The 21,889-nt window shown below is 40.6% G+C and overlaps 1 protein-coding gene across 6 annotated transcripts; it reads left to right on the top strand.

The window, feature by feature from the left end:
- The first annotated feature begins 3,628 nt into the window (after positions 1–3,628).
- LOC121367215 (calpain-8-like) lies at positions 3,629–21,877 on the top strand. 6 transcript variants are annotated; one of them, XM_041491324.1, is made up of 8 exons: positions 3,629–3,725; positions 5,722–6,078; positions 7,425–7,556; positions 9,726–9,883; positions 11,469–11,646; positions 15,378–15,443; positions 16,012–16,100; positions 18,359–21,877. In XM_041491324.1, the coding sequence occupies exons 2-8, from the start codon at positions 5,731–5,733 to the stop codon at positions 18,456–18,458; spliced, it is 1,071 nt and encodes a 356-aa protein (XP_041347258.1). In that variant the 5' UTR covers positions 3,629–3,725; positions 5,722–5,730; the 3' UTR covers positions 18,459–21,877. The 6 variants fall into 6 exon arrangements, with proteins under 6 accessions (XP_041347258.1, XP_041347257.1, XP_041347256.1 ...); XM_041491323.1 differs by having other exon boundaries at positions 9,726–9,916; positions 21,193–21,877; XM_041491322.1 differs by having other exon boundaries at positions 9,726–9,916; positions 18,577–21,877.
- Positions 21,878–21,889: the final 12 nt, after the last annotated feature.

The raw sequence follows: 21,889 nt of genomic DNA, 5'->3' as shown, positions 1-21,889 counted from the left end.
TTGGGAGGGAGTATGTGCCACCCCCCACCCTATTTTGTAGCAGTAGCAATTGTTTTTATATATTTTTACATGTATTTATATTTATATATGTGTCTGTGCCCCCTCCCCCCCCCCCCCCTTTGGCACCTCCCTACGTTCGTGGACGGTTTTACGATATCGTAGCACTAAGATTGCTTCGAAAATCTCTAGCCTGAATCTCTTGACTGAATCTCTAGCCTGAATCTCTTGACTGAATCCAGTCGGTGTTTTACGTAATGCAGAATTACAGACAGTCTGGTTACCTCCAAAGAATAGTAGTAATAATTGTTAACGCTGTTTGTTTTTGTTCTCGGACAAGTAGATCGTGTCAAACTGTTGTTGTAATTTTTTTTAATATGTTAAAAATATATATATACTTAGTGTGTTTGTCTTTTGAACCTTTCTGTTGTTATTTTTGTTTTTATTTTAAAAATATATATACTTTATTTGTCTTTTGAACATTCTGTTGTGATATTTTATGTTAAAGTATTTATTATATACTTACTGGGTTTTTTTATTATTGAAACTATATTTTATTGTATATATATATATATATATATATATATATATATATATATATATATATATATATATATATATATATATATATATATATATATACATACACACAAAAGGATTGGGCACAGGTTATCCGACTTATGAGGCCCTCTGCTAATTACAAATATTAAATTGTATAATAGTGGCGACTGCAATTTTCAATAAATCAATCAATCAATCAGTCAAAGTAAACGTTTGTGAAAAACGATTGAATAAAGTGAAATGACTTACTGCTGTTTGTCATCCAGTGTTTTAATGTGTTACGTTACGTTCCGCCAACCTTCATCATGTATGCATGTTCTGTTTTCGTTTTTTATTTTATTTTATTTTTTTGTCAATAAATGGGTTTTTTAAAAATTCATCTTAGTTAGCATTTTAGCTTTGTTATTTAATTAGTTTTAAAATGTGCGCAAAAGAAATGTATCATTGGCGCCAGATGATGCAAGTAATGATGCAAGTAGCTGGGGGTGGGGGTAGGGGTGGGGGTGGGTGGGTTTATGTATCATGGGTGAAGGGTGGTAATGAATTGCCAATTATGAGGGGGACAGTGCAGTGTCAACTAGATGACTTTCGAAAACTTGAACTCCCTAAAACTCGAACTATTTCCGCGTCCCCTTTACGTTCGAGTTATCAAAATTTGACTATATATATATACAATGTATATATATATATATATTTGTTTTATATTGATGTGCTAGTCCTACCAAATTAGCAGCAATGTATCTTTCACGTGCTCTTCCCAAAGACGGAACAGCATATACCACGGCCTTTGATATATAGCTTAGAGGAAAAAGGCTGGTTGGGACGGGAAAACATTGAGGGTGACCCATTGCACCTCAGGCGAACGCCCTACCACTGAGCAACATACCGCCCCTGATATTGATGTAATACTTTATAAATTTAAAACTATAAAAACTGAACGTCATAATTTTTGACGTTCATAGAGTGTGTAAAGCGGTCGAGTGGTTCATACTTGCACGAAAGTAAAAACAAAATGTTTAATTTATAAATGTTAGTTAAGGGGCCACAATGACATTCTGATTTCAGTCACAATGATGAGTAGATACCATTTTATAATTAGATTATGTTATCAAGGACATAACGTTGATAAACCACAGAACCAAGATTCGCCTCTTCAAGAGCAACGTCGTGAATGTGCTGCTGTATACAGCGGAATCATGGAAGGTCACCAAAGGCATCTGCCAGATGCTGAAAGTTTTACAGAACAGGAGGATTCTGTGCATTTACTCCAAACAAAATCACCAACAATGAAAGAAAGAAAGAAGTGTTTTATTTAAGACGCACTCAACACATTTTATTTACGGTTATATGGCGTCAGACATATGGTTAAGGACCACACAGATTTGGAGAGGAAACCAGCTGTCGCCACTACATGGGCTACTCTTTCCGACTAGCAGCAAGGGATATTTTATTTGCGCTTCCCACAGGCAGGATAACAGAAACCAACAGAAACCAGTGGCTTTAGTTGAACCAGTTATGGATCACTGGTCGGTGCAAGTGGTTTACACCTACCCATTGAGCCTTGCGGAGCACTCACTCAGGGTTTGGAGTCGGTATCTGGATTAAAAATCCCATGCCTCGACTGGGATCCGAAACCAGTACCTACCAGCCTGCAAACCGATGTTCTGCCACGACGCCACCGAGGCCGGTCACACCAACAATGAATTCCATGAAATGACAGGCATGCAGCCCATCTCTTTCTCGAGGTTAAACGCCGCAGATGGAAATGGATTGGACACATCTGCAGAACGCCACTGACATCTATCCCAAGAGTGGCCATGCGCTGGACCCCTGGTGGCAAGAGAGTGAGGGGAAGACTCAAGGAGACCTGGAGAAGATCGGTGGAGCGGGATATGAAGGCTCTTGGATGAAGTTAGGGCCAGGTGACGAAGCTTGCACAGACAACATTGGCGTTCTTTTGTCTCGGCCTTTTGTGTGACCGCACGCGAAGAGGATTAAGTAAGTAAGTACACAGTTGACTTCCGGGTATGAGTTCCTAATTGCGATACATGTTATGGTTCACATATTATTAATCACTTCTAGGAAACGGTGAAGAATTAAAAGAATATGTATGTTTAATGGCTGTATTTTGCCCAAGTTATTTTGTAATATTGTGCATTGACCTTTTGGTACGTGGGTGTATAGCGCAAGAGACCGCCGGAGTGAATCGGTTAATGAACCGCCTGTTTGGATCGGTACTACAGCCAGATGCGGTCATATAGCAAACAACTGACACGGAAATGTTCTAAATTTTGGAGTGAAAATAAATGCTTACATATAATGTATGTTCGCAGCGGTGTATGTTGTTAGTGTCAACGAGAACCCGTTCTATTGGCAATCTTCATTTGACGATGGCAATTTAACATGGGTTTCAATGGCAGATGACATCTGTGTAGTCACAATAAATAAATATACTTTTATTTGTTATACAGTTGCTATGCAGTATATATCAGACAGTGGCGGATCCAAAAAATCCATTTAGGGGGGCTCCAGTGACACGAGGTGGAATGCCAAGGGAACTTTGGGAGAGGTCTGGAGGGGGGATCGTAAAAAAAAAATGAAAATTAATATATAATAAAATTATAATTATCCCCTGCCCTCCATCCACCCCCCCCCCCCCCCCCCCCCCCCCCAACCCTAGACCCGCGTTTGCCAGAGGTTGAAACTAATGCAGGGTACCCCAGAAATAGAACTGACATTTTAAAACAAAATTGACGGTTGCTAATAAAACATTAATTAAATCTCTTAAATGGTATACGCCCCCTGCCCCCACATTTTCTTGCAGGTACATTACGTGTCAGGTGCCACACTTTTTATTGCTCTACTGCTAGGGTGTGTTGATACGCTGCTTATATCAGTTTTATTAGTAAACGTTAACATTATCGGCAGTATGAATTGATTTGGTATATTAGAACCTAATGGATGTAGCATAAGTTGCCTGTGTATTTAGTGCTTACTACCCAAATTACCTAATTGAAGTCAGTGTGATGACGTCATCATGATCTGGCAAACATGCAACGTGACGTAATTCGTTTAAATGCAGGTTGTGACAACACGTGTTCATTTCCAGTGTTAAATTGTTAAAATAGTTTTAATATTAATTTTGGATTTTTCTTGTGATTCTTTAGGTGAGTTAGTAAAAAAGAAAAGAAAAAAAAAGAGACAATGTATGTAGGTTTAACTTTTAACTGAGAATTATTTAATGTATGGGTCATACGACTGGCACGGATGCAGGATTTCTGAAAGGGTGTGGGGTGGGGGGGGGATCCAAATGTGATGACTGATCTCTCCTTTTACACAGCGCACTGCTTACAGCTGAACAAATCATGCTCGAATTTACAAAAGGGGGAGGGGGGAGGGTCCGGACCCCTTGACCCCCCCTGGATCCGCTACTTATCATCCATATTTGATAAAGTACGTACGCACAAAATTTCGGGTTTTCAATTCCCCTCTCCCATATGCACGTTTTGTACGTTTCGACATTACCCCCTCCTCCATATACGGGGGCGAAAAGCAGTCCATGTTTATACTTAAAGCTATCATAAAAGTAGCAGACCATTTTTCAAGAGATGTATGTACGATTATTTCATCAGTTATTTAGCTTGTGAATCTGATATATTTCAATTCCACAAGTCTCTAAAATATTCCCCAGAGGACATACTATCCCAAACCCTCCCCTCACCGCTCATGCTGTCGTATTTTCAACGGGCCGTATTTTGGTAGCAAGACATAACCTACTTCATTTGGTCTGCTATTGTCAAAACAAATAACTGCAAGCCATGTGTTCCTATTCCGAGCCCTGACATGGTTCTTTTACACAGACATTAAAACGTAAACTGGATACAATTATTCGAAGCTTGACGTATATACTCTGTCACCGAACACATCTCTCCACTGTACTCCCTCCAATTTGAGCTCCCCCTCCTCCAGGGTGTACCCACTTTATGGATAACCTCTTTGGTGGAGTCTACAGCAGACAATTTCCGCATTACCGTTTTCCTCTGTACATAATCAGTATAACGTATTTTAATGCCCACCAGAACCTGGAGACCTGTCCACCCACCCATCCCCTCGATGTGAGGGAAAAACTGTACGTTTTTTTTTTTTTGGTCCTACTTTATATAAATAAAGATAAAAATATGCCATATCATAATTTATGGCTGTGATTGTGACCTCACTACAGATATTGTTTCTTCACTCCTAGGCCACGTTTTACGAAGCAATCTTAAGATCACCTTACGCTAAGATCGCTTCGTAAAACGGGGCCCAATTGCCGTTTATCTCCTTAAGTAGTTAAGCATTAGGAGGCTTAAAAAAACAAAAAACCCCCCCCCCCCCCAAAAAAAAAAAAAAAAAAAAAAAAAAAAAAAAAAAAAAAAAAAAAAAAAACCCCACAACAACAACAAAAAACCAACAACTAGGAGGAACTGGTCTTACCGTAATTTCACTTCATATCCATATTTTGTAAATGGTCTAATATTTTCTCGAAATACAAGTAGAAGGAAGGAATGTTGTTTTTATTGAACGACCCACGCACTCAACACATTTTAATTACGGTTATATTGTGACAGACATATTATGGTTAAGGACCACACAGATAATTATAAAGGAAACCCGCTGCCGTCACGCAGTGGACCAATCTTTCCTATTGGCAGCAAGGGATCTTTTATATGCAGCATCACACATACCACGGCATTTGTTACTCCAGTTGTGGTGGACTGGCTGGAACGAGACATAGCCCAATGGGTCCACTGACGAGTATCGATCACAGACCGACCGCGCATGAGACGAGCGCAATACCAGAGAGAGAGAGAGAGAGAGAGAGAGAGAGAGAGAGAGAGAGAGAGAGAGAGAGAGAGAGAGAGAGAGAGAGAGAGAGAGAGAGAGAGAGAGAGAGAGAGAGAGAGACACAGACAGACAGACAGACATTTGGCGAGAAGGCTTCATATATGTGTTCCTTTAAATTTCCATCAAACTAAAATTTAATTTTCACATATAAATTTCTTTTTCTTCTTTCTTTCTAAATATAACAGTAACTCGCAATGGGAAGTGTACCTTCGAACTTACATTTAATTTTCAGGAATACAATTCTTTTTCTTCTTTCTTTTCAAAAAAAAATAACAGTAACTCGCAATGGGAAGTGTACCTTCACAATTTGACAAAGCAATTCGTAATTTTCTTCGTCCCGTAAAGACAGTAGAGACACGACGCAAACCTAAAAAGCGACGACACATTACTTTGAAGAACCGCACCATTCCCATAGTGACTGAAGGTACCCATGGAGGTGGAGCATCGAACTATGACTACGACCCGGCAACAGGTCTGTCCCACACTCGGCTGGACTTCCGTGACCGCCCGAACACGAAGCAGCGTTGGAAGGATCCAACAAAACCTGGAGAGTTGTACACGGACCTAGAGTTCCCACTGGACGTCGCGATAGAAGAGTACAAAAAGGAAAAGATTCAGTGGAAGAGACCTAGGGTAAGTGATGGGGGGGGGGGGGCAAAATTACAACACTCCAACCCCAACCCCCACCCATAACCACCCCCACACCACTTTATTATGGGTGTATACAAATCAAATCCCATAGACGCCAGTAGTAACATATGTGGCTAAAACACCTACCTGCAGTGTATCAATCGACATAAACGCCACGGATATAAATACTACCACCCCTCACACTAAAAGTGAATCAGAAAAAAATTGGGGATCAAGCTGCTCATTTCTGAGATAACGGGTAGCGTCTATGACTACTCTAGTTCCTCACAGAATTCGAGTACTTTTTTTTACAGGTACCCCATACATGTTTCAAGCACAAGGCTACTTGACACAGTGGTACTAAATGAAATGAAACTTTTTTTTTTTTTTTACAACCAACACACATTTATCACCAATAGCTGGACTTGTGGTGTTCACTTCTCTATCAAAAGTTCGGTGCACCTCGAACTTTGACCTAGCCGGAAGTTATTTGGTTTAGTACTACCTTGTCTTATTCTTCCCGTCCCATAACCAGTGTCCCACGATTGGTATTACAAAGGCCGTGATATGTACTGTCCTGTTAGTCGGAAAGTACATATAAAAGATCCATTGCTGCTAATGCAGGCATCTTAAAATTGCGAGAACGGTCGTTTCGTTCGCGCGTTGCTCACGCAAATTCAATTTTGCCTAACATATTTTTTGTTCGCGCAAAATTTGGAGTATCGTTTACTTGGATCTGAAAGGTTATGCAAAAAAGGAAATGGGTTACCTGGATTTATTTCTGCGTAACCGATAAATGGGTCACGCAGATTTTCCATTCTCAGAGGCCTGTAATGGAGAAATGTAAGGGTTTCGTCTAAGACTACGTGTCACAATGACCGAATGTTTGACATCCAATAGTGATGATTAATAAAACAGTGTGTTCTGGTGGTGTCGTTAAACAAAACACATTTCTACATGCAAAAGAAAAAGAAGACATACTTTAGGAATAAAACAATAGGTTTTGTGTTTTGTTTGTTTGTGTTTTTTTGTTGTTGTTGTTTTTTGTTTGTGTTTTTTATTATTTTATTTTTTTTACTTTTTTTTTACTTTTTTTTTTATTTTTTATTTTTTTATTATTATTATTTTTTAATTTATTTATTTATTTATTTATTTATTTATCTATCTATTTATTATTATTATTATTTGTTTTTTGTTTTGTTTTATTTATTTATTTATTAATTTATTGGGGGGGGGGGCGGGGGTATTTGTTTGTTATTGTTGCTTTTTTTCGTTTTTTTTTTTTTTCAAATTTACATAACCTTACTTATATTTTTATTACATTTCACTTTTTAATTTGACTTTTGCAGGAGTTTCGTGATAATCCTGTGCTGTTTTCAGATGGGACAACCATTTACGAAGTCGGACAGAGATCGGCGGGCACCTGTTGGTTCGTGTCCATGGTTGCTGACCTTGCCAAGAATGAAGATACCATTTATAAGGTAAGTATCAGCAACTATAGTTTACGACACGCGATGTGGAATTTACAGCCAGTAGTGTCTTTTTGTTAGAGTTATTACGGTAATAAATCGACAATGCTAAGCAATGAACAGATTAAAAAAAAAAATATATATATATATATATACAGTCGAACCTGGTCTAACGGTCACCTGTACATAACGGTCACCTGCCTATAACGGCCACTATAAATCCCCCCAATGCATTTTCTTCTTTGTTTGACCTGTAAATAACGGTCACCTGTCCCTACGGCCAGCGGTCACTATTTTCCACCCAAAATCACGGGTTGAACTTACTATAACGGTCACAAGATGATCGTCGTAAAGACGTTTTTTGCTTTATGTTTTGACCCTGGTTATGTCTTTACTTTTTCAATCATCTTAAAAATTAAAAATTAAATGTGTTTATATGGCCATGTCATGTAAATGCTTTGGGTTTATTTTCTGTCAAAGTAAAGTTCCATTGTAATTCTCTGATCGTAATTGAAAAACAAACGGACACTCAGTAACTTCCGTGACACGCAGTTACTGGTGGGGTAATTCGATTGGTTCTTAGCATCCTCACTGAATAGTAGACGACTTCCCATTGGCTGTACATAATGTAATCTGTATGTATGGTCACTCTATTGAGTCTCGAGAAACTAAACAAATGAGGTATTATGTTAGGTGTTTCATTGGTTCTAGATGTTCCGTGTTCGGATTATTTAAGCGACTCCTGATCTTATTCAGCTGTAATTAACGGTCATGCTCCACTGGAGGATTAGCGGTGACATAAAACAAACAAATGAGTCAAACAATCCACATGGGTAATAACCTTCAATTACACAAAATATCTTCTGCAAGTCAATGTTAGCGTTTGCGAAATATATCAACGAATACGTTTGTATGCAAAATGCATGGGCGGATCCAGGAAATATTTTTAGGGGGGGGACCAAAAAAGAAGGGCACATTGACTCGTCAAAAGGGCACCTTACTACAAGTTTTGATATTTACAATTAATATGAATTCCTACAGTTCTACGTCATAATATACTAGCAATAATGAAGTAAATTGGCGTCACTCGCGTTAGAACCTCAATGGGGCCCCATTGAGACTCAATAACACAGACACATATCTGCAAGCTTGCGCATGTACACGAAAATCTTGATTTCATTTATCTACAATATAATTATTGTTTACTTAAAAAAAAAAAAAATTCTACAAACAAAAAGGGCACTTGGACATTTTGAGGGCACTTGAACAATTTTTTGGGGGGGACGCGTCCCCCTGGTCCCCCCCGTTGGATCCGCCCATGAAATGCCACCGAAAAATCGTACTGCTTTAACGTTAGAATAGAGAATCGACGTTAGTAACAAATCTGAGAAACGCACTTTAAGTGCACGAAAGATCGCCGATCATTTTGGTGTAGGACGTTTTCAGATTAAGTCTATTTTAAAAAGGAAAGCTGATGTTCTGGCCGATTTTGACAATAATGTTTCAGCCGAAAGAAAAAGGCAGAAGAAAGCAACAGGCAAGGATGACATAAACAAGCTAGTGTGGGAATGGTTTAAAAATACGACATATTTTTTTTATGACAGTTGTGATATTCTTTAATATATGGGTTCTAATTTTGAACTTGTATATAAGGATCACCTCTCTATAACGGCCACTTTTGTCAGGTCCCTTGGGTGGCCGTTATATACAGGTATGACTATATATATATATATATTTGAAAAAAAGAGATTTTTTTCTGTTGTGTGTGTGTGTGTGTGTGTGTGTGTGTGTGTGTTGTTATTGTTGTTGTTTGGGTTTTGGGTGGTTTTGTGGTTGTTTTTTTTTTAAAGTTTATTAACCCCAGAAACAAATGATATGATAGTGCCAGATATTATTTTGCAGGTTATTCAAGGGCGGGACGTAACCCAGCAATAAAGCGCTTAATTGATGTGCGGTCGGTTTAGGATCGATCCCCGCTAGTGGGCACATTGGGCTATTTTTTTTGTCTAGCCAGTGCACCGGTGGTGTGTGCTATCCTCACTACGGAATGCTGCATATAAAAGATCTCTCTAAGACTATATTCAGAATGACCAAATGTTTGACATTCAATAGCCGGTCACTAATAAATGAACGTGCTCTAGTGGTGCCGTTAAACAAAACAATTTTTTTTTTTTTTTGCAGAATATACCGCTGGACGGTTGGAATCCCGACACAGGCGTGTTGAAGTGCGTCTTCTACCACTTTGGAGAGTGGGTGACCGTCTACACGGATGACTTTCTTCCCGTGGTTGATGGAGAGACGCTCTGGGGGGCCGGCTCGTTCTCGGATAACAATGAGATGTGGGTATCGATGCTGGAGAAATGTTTCGCGCGGTATGTGTGATTCTTCCGTGTGGCGAGATTATCGCCAGTCTCTGACCAGGCGCGTGTTCAGGGCATGTGGCGTAGCAAGGTGCTGGCGGGGGGGGGGGGGGGGGGGGCGCACAGAGGCGATGCCCCCTCCCCACGAATCACACCTTTTTTTGTTACTGTATTAAATTTTATAAAACCATAATTACTGATTATATTTAAAGGGACATTCCTGATTTTGCTGCATTGTAAGATATTTCCGACTAATAAAATATTTCTACGATTAAACTTACATATTAAATATATTTTCTGGTTTAGAGTATCAGTGTCTGTATATTCCATGTGTTTCCGGTCGTCTTAATATTTGTAAGAAGCCCAAACTGGAATTTTGTCTTCAAATAATTTCGTACGTACGAAAAAACTATATTTTAGGAAATAAGATGAAATTTAACCTATATATTAGAACGATCAGAAACACGTTTAATATATAGCCACTAATGTTTTATGCAGAAAAATATATTTGATATGTAATTACAATCGTTAAAAAGTCTTTGTTAGTCGATAACGTCTTAAAAAGTGCAGCAAACTCAGGAATGTGCCTTTAAGAAATATAAGTGAATAAAGAAAGAAAGAAATGTTTTATTTAACGACGCACTCAACACATTTTATTTACGGTTATATGGCGTCAGACATATGGTTAAGGACCACACAGATTTTGAGAGGAAACCCGCTGTCGCCACTACATGGGCTACTCTTCCGATTAGCAGCAAGGGATCTTTTATTTGCGCTTCCCACAGGCAGGATAGCACAAACCATGGCCTTTGTTGAACCAGTTATGGATCACTGGTCGGTGCAAGTGGTTTACACCTACCCATTGAGCCTTGCGGAGCACTCACTCAGGGTTTGGAGTCGGTATCTGGATTAAAAATCCCATGCCTCGACTGGGATCCGAACCCAGTACCTACCAGCCTGTAGACCGATGGCCTACCACGACGCCACCGAGGCCGGTATATGAGTGAATAAGCCACTTTACAATCGACTGATTTTAGACATATTTAAGAGCGATAGGGTCAATATTATCTGAAGACATAAATTTGATCTTCTTCTCTTTCAGGGGGCGGAACGTAGCCCAGTGGTAAAGCGCTCGCCTGATGCGCAGTCGGTCTAGGATCGATCCCCGACGGTGGGGCCTTTGGGCTATTTTCGTTTCAGCCAGGGTACAAAGACTGGTATATCAAAGGCCGCGTTATATTTTATCCTTTCTGTGGGATGGTGCACATAAAAGATCCCTTGCTACTAATGGGGAAAAAATGTAGCGAGTTTCTCTCGTTAAGAATATATATCATAATTACCAAATGTATGACATCTAATAGCCGCTGATTACTAAATTAATGTGCTCTAGTGGTGTCGTTAAAAAAGATCCCTTGCTACTAGTGGATAAATGTAGCGGTATTTCTTCCTCTAACTTCTAAGACATTATATCAGATTTACCACATGTTTGACATACAATAGCCACTGATTAATACATTAACGTGCTCTAGTGGTGTCGTTAAACAAAAACAAACTTCTCTTTCAGACTCCATGGCTCTTACAATGCCATATACGGTGGACAGGCCTGCGATTCGTATCTTGCTCTGACTGGGGGTGTGGCCGAGGTGCTAGATTTTAGGAAGCAGAAACCAGATCCGGACCAATTCTTCGCACGTGTCAGAAACTCCCTACGGGCAGGGTCATATCTGACCTGCTCTATTCTAGTATGCTATCTGTTAAATTAAATTGAAAAAACTATGTCATACCATTATTACTAACAACCGATTTTGAAGTAAGCGGTTGATATGGTAGAGTGGGAGTTTATTGATAAATCACTTCAAAAGACATTTGTTGCGATAACACATTTTAGAGTGAAAATTTCACTATTTCACTCTAAAATGTGTTATCGTCACTGTAGAAAGTGTTATCTTCACTGTAAGAAAGCTGGTGTAAACGGAATGCAAGTCCGTAGGAACAGTGGTCTGCCCGGACTTAATCTCCTAGGAATGCAGGTCCTAGGTCTAATATACCTAGGAATGCAAGTCCTAGGACTTACGTTCCTTGGGAATACTGGTCTGACTGCCAGGATATCAAGTCCGGTCGTTTACTTTTTGTAAATTATAAATGTAAACAAAACGAAAACCAGTTTCATTTTTGGTTTATTTAATTAACTTAGGATACTAGCGCCTCTCTTTATTTAAATATTTTCTATTTATTCCAATATTTTCCATTTATATAATTTGAAAGAGTTTGTACACATTTTGTTGACCTTATTACATGAGCAGAACCAAGGCCTTTATTCATTGCGTATTGTTCCAACTAATAAATGTTTAAACATTTAAAAGTAACTCAAAAACATTTACCATAATTCGAAGCATATTAGTACTCGCAAATAAGTATATCTTGCCCATATGATATACCAACACAATTATCTGTTAGACATTATATATTGGTATTTAATAATAATAATAATAATAATAATAATAATAATAATAATAATAATAATTTAACTATAAAATGTGATATTTGCGTTATATACATTATCTTTTTATTATATAATTTTAAGTTTGTGCCTTTCTGTCAATAATGTTGCAGGCGCGTGTACATAAGGTGTTCTAAACACCCCTCTTCAAAGCAAATTTCTTTACCTCTCCCCTGCATAGCTTACTGAACATGTGCCTGCTTTGTCAATTTTGCTCATTCTAAAAATTAATTTGGTCTAAAATATGACATATCAAACTCTAGCCTCGATGATATGTTAGTCCCAACAAACCATACCATCGATAAACAAATATGTTAAATGGTTTTGATTAATGTTTATCAATTAATAGAAATATCAATGACTAAGAGTGGGTTTTAGCAGCTCAGTGGGCTACTACACCGACTAAAACAAAACAGTAATCCCTGAACAATTGTCATACTGTCAATAATATGCACACACAATTTACAAAGATCCTTTTAAACAGACTAACTACTCATGACACTTTTACACCTGACCGTTTGGTCGCAATAGGCATTCAGAGTCCCTTTTTGGGAGAAGGGGTGGGGGAGGCATGCTGATCATTATTGCCCGAATGAAACGAAAATGTCCGAATCTGGAACACAACGTATATTTATATTCGTATTACTACCAAGACGCTAAATAGGATTCCAAACAAATCAGTCTGCATTTTTACATGGATTACAACTAATATTGTGAGTAAAATTATGGAAATGCATGGTGAAGATTTTAGGCCAGCTCATTTTGCCCGTACATGTCCATTACCCCCCCCCCCCCCCCCCTGCGGGAGTGACCCCCCCCCCCCCCCCCGCCCCCGACTCACACCTCCACCCAGTCTTGAACGCTTATGATGTTCCTAACGGCCAGCTGTAATAATACAAGTCCTTGGATAAAAACAACTTTAAAATAAACCAGGAATGAAAGACCATGGTTCCTAAGCTATGGAGGTCCGATAGGACCACTGTTCCTCCGGACCTGCGTTCCTTTTATACCGGGACTATTTTGCTGCTGGCATTTTAAAAATAAAGGTGAATTGCCAAAAGTTATATAATAAATAGAAAATTTCATGTTTTTTTGTCAAATATGATTTATATCTCATCTCGTGAAGTTTGCAATCATATTACACTGTTCGCGCAAGCGTGACACGTGAGATATGATTACAAACTTCACTCGATGAGACATAAATCATATTTGACCAACCCCTCCCCCCCCATGAAATATCCTCTATAAATATACTTACGCATATACACACGCACGTGCACGTGCACGTACAAGTACGCATACACATACATATATCGGACGGACCCCCAAAACCCAATATTCCTACTGAAAATAGGAGTTATTTTAAAAGTATGGGGACTGTAACTTCAATATTTCACATCCATTACTATATTATGGATAAACTGTAAGTGCATTTGAGCGTCACATTTGCTTTACTTACAATTTGGGGGAGACGTAGCCCATGTGAAAAACAAATCTTTATTTAATTATTTAATTATTAAATTAATAAGTATTTAATAATACTGCTTTGCAAACTTAATCTCTGCATAAGGCAGAATAAAGAGGAAAAGAAAAACTTTGTTTTGTTTAACGACACCAGTAGAGCACATTGATTTATTAATCATCGGCTATTGGATGTCAAACATTTGATAATTTCGACATATAGTCTTAGAGAGGAAACCCTCTAAATTTTTTCCATTAGTAGCAAATCATCTTTTATATGCACCATCCCACAGGCAGGATAACACATACCACGGCCTTTGATATACCAGTCGTGGTACACTGGCTGGAATGAGAAATAGCCCGATGGCTCCACCGACGGGGAAACCGATCCCAGACCAAGTGCTTTACCACTGGGCTTTGTCCCGCCCCGAATAAAAAGAGGACGTTTTGATCAAGTGGTGACTGCTATCATATGAATTACAGTCAGACAAGTGATTCGAGTCCGGTAAGACCGCCACTGTCCAGTTCATGGAACGTCTGTCACCCTGTCACCCTTTAATGACAAATCTAAACATACACAAGGCAGAGCTCAGTGGACATTTAGCCACTGTGGTGACGGGCATTCAAGAATCACTGTCGTAGCAGGGATGAACTGAGTGTTCGCGACAGTTGAGCATATCCCGCATGACCGTGGCTGCGTTCAGCCAGACCGAGCAGAAGAAAAACGTCCGCTAGACTGGTTTATGCGCTTCACGTTAAACCAAATGGCCACGGCAGGAACCAACCAAATTGTTCGCGAACGTTATCGAAATGTTCGCTGGCTGAACTTGGGGCTGGACCCGTGCTAATAAAACTTTAGAGTCTAGACGCTAATATCAAATGACGTCAGAAGCATGCTTGCCAGGCCTGGGCCCGTGCTTATAAAACTTTAGAGTCTAGACTCAAACCTCAAATGACGTCACACATTCATGCTTGCCTGACCTGGGCCCGTGCTTTTAAAACTTTAGAGTCTAGATCATTCATTCATTTTACTAAAGCAAAGTTCTCACAGGCATATGCGTTCAATTTACAATATTTCAATTTTACAATGGAGATGTGCAATTCAATATAGAGTATGTTAGTAATATCAATACATGTATATCTTAGAAGGATATACTTAGAATGGACACAATTGTTTATCAGACATTAAGTATAGAGACAGGTAATTTTTTTATTTAATACATTATGTTACGGGTGGATACAAATACACTAACTATTCATCCGACGCTCAAGCTTTTACCACAATGGTCAAGGGTACATGCTTATAAAACGTTTAGAGTCTAGACTCAATATCTAATGACGTCAGGCGCATGTGATTTGTATGGCGTTGCCATGACGTTAAAGTCTCTGACTCAATTGGAGTCTTGAGTTTAGACTCTATAAAAGTTTTATAAGAACGGGTCAAGGCCATTATGTAATGGACAATGTACAGTACTTAATGGATTCACATTATAACTAATTTTTTTCTTTCAGGCTACGTATAATGCTTATAAAGGATTGATTGCAGATCATGCATATTCATTAACCGGTGTAGGCGTGGTAAGTACAACTGAGATTCTTTCTTCTTTGGGGGGGGGGGGGGGGGGGGGGGGATTTAGCTCAGTCGTTTGAATGCTCTCTCCTGAGGTGCTTGCGTCGCAGGATCGAACCACCTCGCTGGATCCATTCACCTAATTGTTTGAAAAAAAATTTTCGTTCCAACCAGTGCACCACAACTGGTCAAAGGTCGTGGTATGTGCGTTCCTGTCTATGGGAAACAAACTTTAGGTTGATGTGTGTTTATTCTAACACTGACCACTATTTATAGAGAGGCCCTGCGATAAGCGACCCCTCACATATTAATGTCGAAATTACCAAATGTTTGACATCCAATAGCCGATGATTAATAAATCAATGTGCTCTAGTGATGCCGTTAAATAAAACAAACTGTATATAGTTCCATGGAACGCCAATTGATATCAAACATTTGATTCGAATTCATGGACAGTTGACAGAACTGATTTATTAATGAAACTCAGATTTTACTACGAAACAACAGTTGTATGGTTACTGCATAACTAAATAAAAGAATTAATGTTATTAAACAAATTGTTTGTCTGATTAATAGGTTCACACAAAAGACTGTGGCAATGTTTGTCTGCTTAGAATCAGGAATCCTTGGGGATTTCACGAATGGAAGGGCGCATGGAGTGATCGGTAATAATATTACTTTTTCTCTACCTGTGATACCATCTCATCACCCACGTCCATTGCCAAAGAATCAAATGAATTACTTATCGGGACAGAACGCATCTCAATTTTTTTTTCAAACGTCCCGAAGAACACTCCTTACTGGGTTTTTTCCTTTTCCTGACTGAGGAGGATCACTAGGGCCTGGCAACATAGCAGTCGACCTACCTGATGGATTCTACGAATTTAGTGACACTTGCGTAACCTTTTTTTTAGGTGTTTGGAAAGCTTCCTGCTGCTTCTGCAATCGAAACTTTGATTTAACTGACACTTTGGAAACTCCTTCATATTTTGTTTTACCACATTGGTGTATTACACCACCTAAAATTGTGTTTGATCTTGCGCATCTGAAGAAAGATCGTACAGATGTTGTTGTGTACAAACAATTTTTCATGGAAATTCAAGGCAAGTACCGTGATTACATTCCTGTTTATACAGACGGATCACTGGATGGGAATTATGTGGCTTGTGCTACAGTTTTTCCATCAGACACAATACTGTCCATGAGACTGCCTGACTCGGCATCGATCTTTAGTGCTGAAGTTTGGGCAGTCATTAAAGCCTTAGAAAAAATCAAAGATTCGATTGCATCCAAATTTATTATTTTAACCGACTCACTTTCGTGTCTCCAAGCTTTACATAATATGAAGCTGGACCATCCCTTAATTGGGATGGTGATACGAAAGTGTGTCTTTTTATCAGTTGCCAATAAAGATATTGTATTTTGTTAGGTTCCTAGCCATGTTGGCATCAGGGGTAATGGAAAGGCAGGTTCAGCTGCCAAGTCTGCTTTGGATTTACCTCATGCCCGGGTTGGTGTGCCTTATACTGATTTTAAATATAGTATCAGCCAATTTATCTTTTCGACTTGGCAACATGATTGGAACGGTGCGGTTGCGAACAAGCTTCATGCTATCAAGCTAGTCTTGGGAGAGTGGCAGTCCTCCTATAGACAGTGCAGGAAGGATGAAATAGTTTTGTGTCGTGGTGGCATCGGTCATACATACTTGACCCATTCATTTATCTTGAAGAAAGATCCCCCACCTCAGTGTGAGTACTCTCAGAAAAAAGAAAGAAGTGTTTTATTTAACGACGCACTCAACACATTTTTATTTACGGTTATATGGCGTCAGACATATGGTTCAGGACCACGCAGAGTTTGAGAGGAAACCCGCTGTCGCCATTACATGGGCTACTCTTCCGATTGGCAGCAAGGGATCTTTTATTTGCGCTTCCCACAGGCAGGATAGCACAAACCATGGCCTTTGTTGAACCAGTTATGGATCACTGGTCGGTGCAAGTGGTTTACACCTACCCATTGAGCCTTGCGGAGCACTCACTCAGGGTTTGGAGTCGGTATCTGGATTAAAAATCCCATGCCTCGACTGGGATCCGAACCCAGTACCTACCAGCCTGTAGACCGATGGCCTAACCACGACGCCACCGAGGCCGGTAGAGTACTCTCGGTGTCTTCTGGCGATACCAGTTCCAACCATGGCGGGACTTAGCTCAATCGTACAGCGCTCGCCTGATGCGAGATCGATCTAGGATCGATTCCCGTTGGTGAACCCATTGGGCTATTTCTCGTTTCAGTCAGTGCTCCACAAATGGTGTAACGAAGACCGTGGTATGTAATATCCTGTCTATTGGGATGGTGCATATAAAATATCCCTTGCTGTTAATCGAAAAGAGTATCCCATGAAGTGGCGACAGCGGGTTTCCTTTCTCAATATCTGTGTGGTCCTTAACCATATGTCCGACGCCGTATAACCGTGAATAAAGTGTACTGAGTGCGTCGTTGAATAAAGTGTACTGAGTGCGTCGTTGAATAAAGTGTACTGAGTGCGTCGTTGAATAAAGTGTACTGAGTGCGTCGTTGAATAAAGTGTACTGAGTGCGTCGTTGAATAAAGTGTACTGAGTGCGTCGTTGAATAAAGTGTACTGAGTGCGTCGTTGAATAAAGTGTACTGAGTGCGTCGTTGAATAAAGTGTACTGAGTGCGTCGTTGAATAAAGTGTACTGAGTGCGTCGTTGAATAAAGTGTACTGAGTGCGTCGTTGAATAAAGTGTACTGAGTGCGTCGTTGAATAAAGTGTACTGAGTGCGTCGTTGAATAAAGTGTACTGAGTGCGTCGTTGAATAAAGTGTACTGAGTGCGTCGTTGAATAAAGTGTGCTAAGTGCGTCGTTGAATAAAGCACTTCCTTCCTTATTAATGTTTTCAGGAGTAAAGAGTGGGAGTCTGTGGTCGAAAAGACGTTGGACCACACCAAGAAGGATGACGGCGAGTTCTGGATGTGTCTCGACGACTACATGAAGTATTAATGTTTTCAGGAGTAAAGAGTGGGAGTCTGTGGTCGAAAAGACGTTGGACCACACCAAGAAGGATGACGGCGAGTTCTGGATGTGTCTCGACGACTACATGAAGTATTAATGTTTTCAGGAGTAAAGAGTGGGATTCTGTGGTCGAAAAGACGTTGGACCACACCAAGAAGGATGACGGCGAGTTCTGGATGTGTCTCGACGACTACATGAAGTATTAATGTTTTCAGGAGTAAAGAGTGGGAGTCTGTGGTCGAAAAGACGTTGGACCACACCAAGAAGGATGACGGCGAGTTCTGGATGTGTCTCGACGACTACATGAAGTATTAATGTTTTCAGGAGTAAAGAGTGGGAGTCTGTGGTCGAAAAGACGTTGGACCACACCAAGAAGGATGACGGCGAGTTCTGGATGTGTCTCGACGACTACATGAAGTATTAATGTTTTCAGGAGTAAAGAGTGGGAGTCTGTGGTCGAAAAGACGTTGGACCACACCAAGAAGGATGACGGCGAGTTCTGGATGTGTCTCGACGACTACATGAAGTATTAATGTTTTCAGGAGTAAAGAGTGGGATTCTGTGGTCGAAAAGACGTTGGACCACACCAAGAAGGATGACGGCGAGTTCTGGATGTGTCTCGACGACTACATGAAGTATTAATGTTTTCAGGAGTAAAGAGTGGGAGTCTGTGGTCGAAAAGACGTTGGACCACACCAAGAAGGATGACGGCGAGTTCTGGATGTGTCTCGACGACTACATGAAGTATTAATGTTTTCAGGAGTAAAGAGTGGGAGTCTGTGGTCGAAAAGACGTTGGACCACACCAAGAAGGATGACGGCGAGTTCTGGATGTGTCTCGACGACTACATGAAGTATTAATGTTTTCAGGAGTAAAGAGTGGGAGTCTGTGGTCGAAAAGACGTTGGACCACACCAAGAAGGATGACGGCGAGTTCTGGATGTGTCTCGACGACTACATGAAGTATTAATGTTTTCAGGAGTAAAGAGTGGGATTCTGTGGTCGAAAAGACGTTGGACCACACCAAGAAGGATGACGGCGAGTTCTGGATGTGTCTCGACGACTACATGAAGTATTAATGTTTTCAGGAGTAAAGAGTGGGAGTCTGTGGTCGAAAAGACGTTGGACCACACCAAGAAGGATGACGGCGAGTTCTGGATGTGTCTCGACGACTACATGAAGTATTAATGTTTTCAGGAGTAAAGAGTGGGATTCTGTGGTCGAAAAGACGTTGGACCACACCAAGAAGGATGACGGCGAGTTCTGGATGTGTCTCGACGACTACATGAAGTATTAATGTTTTCAGGAGTAAAGAGTGGGATTCTGTGGTCGAAAAGACGTTGGACCACACCAAGAAGGATGACGGCGAGTTCTGGATGTGTCTCGACGACTACATGAAGTATTAATGTTTTCAGGAGTAAAGAGTGGGATTCTGTGGTCGAAAAGACGTTGGACCACACCAAGAAGGATGACGGCGAGTTCTGGATGTGTCTCGACGACTACATGAAGTATTAATGTTTTCAGGAGTAAAGAGTGGGATTCTGTGGTCGAAAAGACGTTGGACCACACCAAGAAGGATGACGGCGAGTTCTGGATGTGTCTCGACGACTACATGAAGTATTAATGTTTTCAGGAGTAAAGAGTGGGATTCTGTGGTCGAAAAGACGTTGGACCACACCAAGAAGGATGACGGCGAGTTCTGGATGTGTCTCGACGACTACATGAAGTATTAATGTTTTCAGGAGTAAAGAGTGGGATTCTGTGGTCGAAAAGACGTTGGACCACACCAAGAAGGATGACGGCGAGTTCTGGATGTGTCTCGACGACTACATGAAGTATTAATGTTTTCAGGAGTAAAGAGTGGGATTCTGTGGTCGAAAAGACGTTGGACCACACCAAGAAGGATGACGGCGAGTTCTGGATGTGTCTCGACGACTACATGAAGTATTAATGTTTTCAGGAGTAAAGAGTGGGATTCTGTGGTCGAAAAGACGTTGGACCACACCAAGAAGGATGACGGCGAGTTCTGGATGTGTCTCGACGACTACATGAAGTATTAATGTTTTCAGGAGTAAAGAGTGGGATTCTGTGGTCGAAAAGACGTTGGACCACACCAAGAAGGATGACGGCGAGTTCTGGATGTGTCTCGACGACTACATGAAGTATTAATGTTTTCAGGAGTAAAGAGTGGGATTCTGTGGTCGAAAAGACGTTGGACCACACCAAGAAGGATGACGGCGAGTTCTGGATGTGTCTCGACGACTACATGAAGTATTAATGTTTTCAGGAGTAAAGAGTGGGATTCTGTGGTCGAAAAGACGTTGGACCACACCAAGAAGGATGACGGCGAGTTCTGGATGTGTCTCGACGACTACATGAAGTATTAATGTTTTCAGGAGTAAAGAGTGGGATTCTGTGGTCGAAAAGACGTTGGACCACACCAAGAAGGATGACGGCGAGTTCTGGATGTGTCTCGACGACTACATGAAGTATTAATGTTTTCAGGAGTAAAGAGTGGGATTCTGTGGTCGAAAAGACGTTGGACCACACCAAGAAGGATGACGGCGAGTTCTGGATGTGTCTCGACGACTACATGAAGTATTAATGTTTTCAGGAGTAAAGAGTGGGATTCTGTGGTCGAAAAGACGTTGGACCACACCAAGAAGGATGACGGCGAGTTCTGGATGTGTCTCGACGACTACATGAAGTATTAATGTTTTCAGGAGTAAAGAGTGGGATTCTATGGTCGAAAAGACGTTGGACCACACCAAGAAGGATGACGGCGAGTTCTGGATGTGTCTCGACGACTACATGAAGTATTAATGTTTTCAGGAGTAAAGAGTGGGATTCTGTGGTCGAAAAGACGTTGGACCACACCAAGAAGGATGACGGCGAGTTCTGGATGTGTCTCGACGACTACATGAAGTATTAATGTTTTCAGGAGTAAAGAGTGGGATTCTATGGTCGAAAAGACGTTGGACCACACCAAGAAGGATGACGGCGAGTTCTGGATGTGTCTCGACGACTACATGAAGTATTAATGTTTTCAGGAGTAAAGAGTGGGATTCTATGGTCGAAAAGACGTTGGACCACACCAAGAAGGATGACGGCGAGTTCTGGATGTGTCTCGACGACTACATGAAGTATTAATGTTTTCAGGAGTAAAGAGTGGGATTCTGTGGTCGAAAAGACGTTGGACCACACCAAGAAGGATGACGGCGAGTTCTGGATGTGTCTCGACGACTACATGAAGTATTAATGTTTTCAGGAGTAAAGAGTGGGATTCTGTGGTCGAAAAGACGTTGGACCACACCAAGAAGGATGACGGCGAGTTCTGGATGTGTCTCGACGACTACATGAAGTATTAATGTTTTCAGGAGTAAAGAGTGGGATTCTGTGGTCGAAAAGACGTTGGACCAC

The sequence above is a fragment of the Gigantopelta aegis genome, unplaced genomic scaffold (assembly GCF_016097555.1).
Source record: "Gigantopelta aegis isolate Gae_Host unplaced genomic scaffold, Gae_host_genome scaffold1922, whole genome shotgun sequence".
Taxonomy (NCBI): Eukaryota; Metazoa; Mollusca; class Gastropoda; order Neomphalida; family Peltospiridae; genus Gigantopelta; species Gigantopelta aegis.
The sequence above is the reverse complement of the archived record's forward strand: the minus strand, read 5'-3'. Positions and strand labels throughout refer to the sequence as shown.

Coding starts and splice junctions, on each gene's coding strand:
- LOC121367215 (XM_041491323.1), top strand. CDS start 5,731: ATGGGAAGTGTACCTTCACAATTTGACAAAGCAATTCGTAATTTTCTT. Junction 6,079..7,424: donor TTCAGTGGAAGAGACCTAGG/GTAAGTGATGGG, acceptor TGACTTTTGCAG/GAGTTTCGTGATAATCCTGT. Junction 11,647..15,377: donor ATCTGACCTGCTCTATTCTA/GTATGCTATCTG, acceptor TTTTTCTTTCAG/GCTACGTATAATGCTTATAA.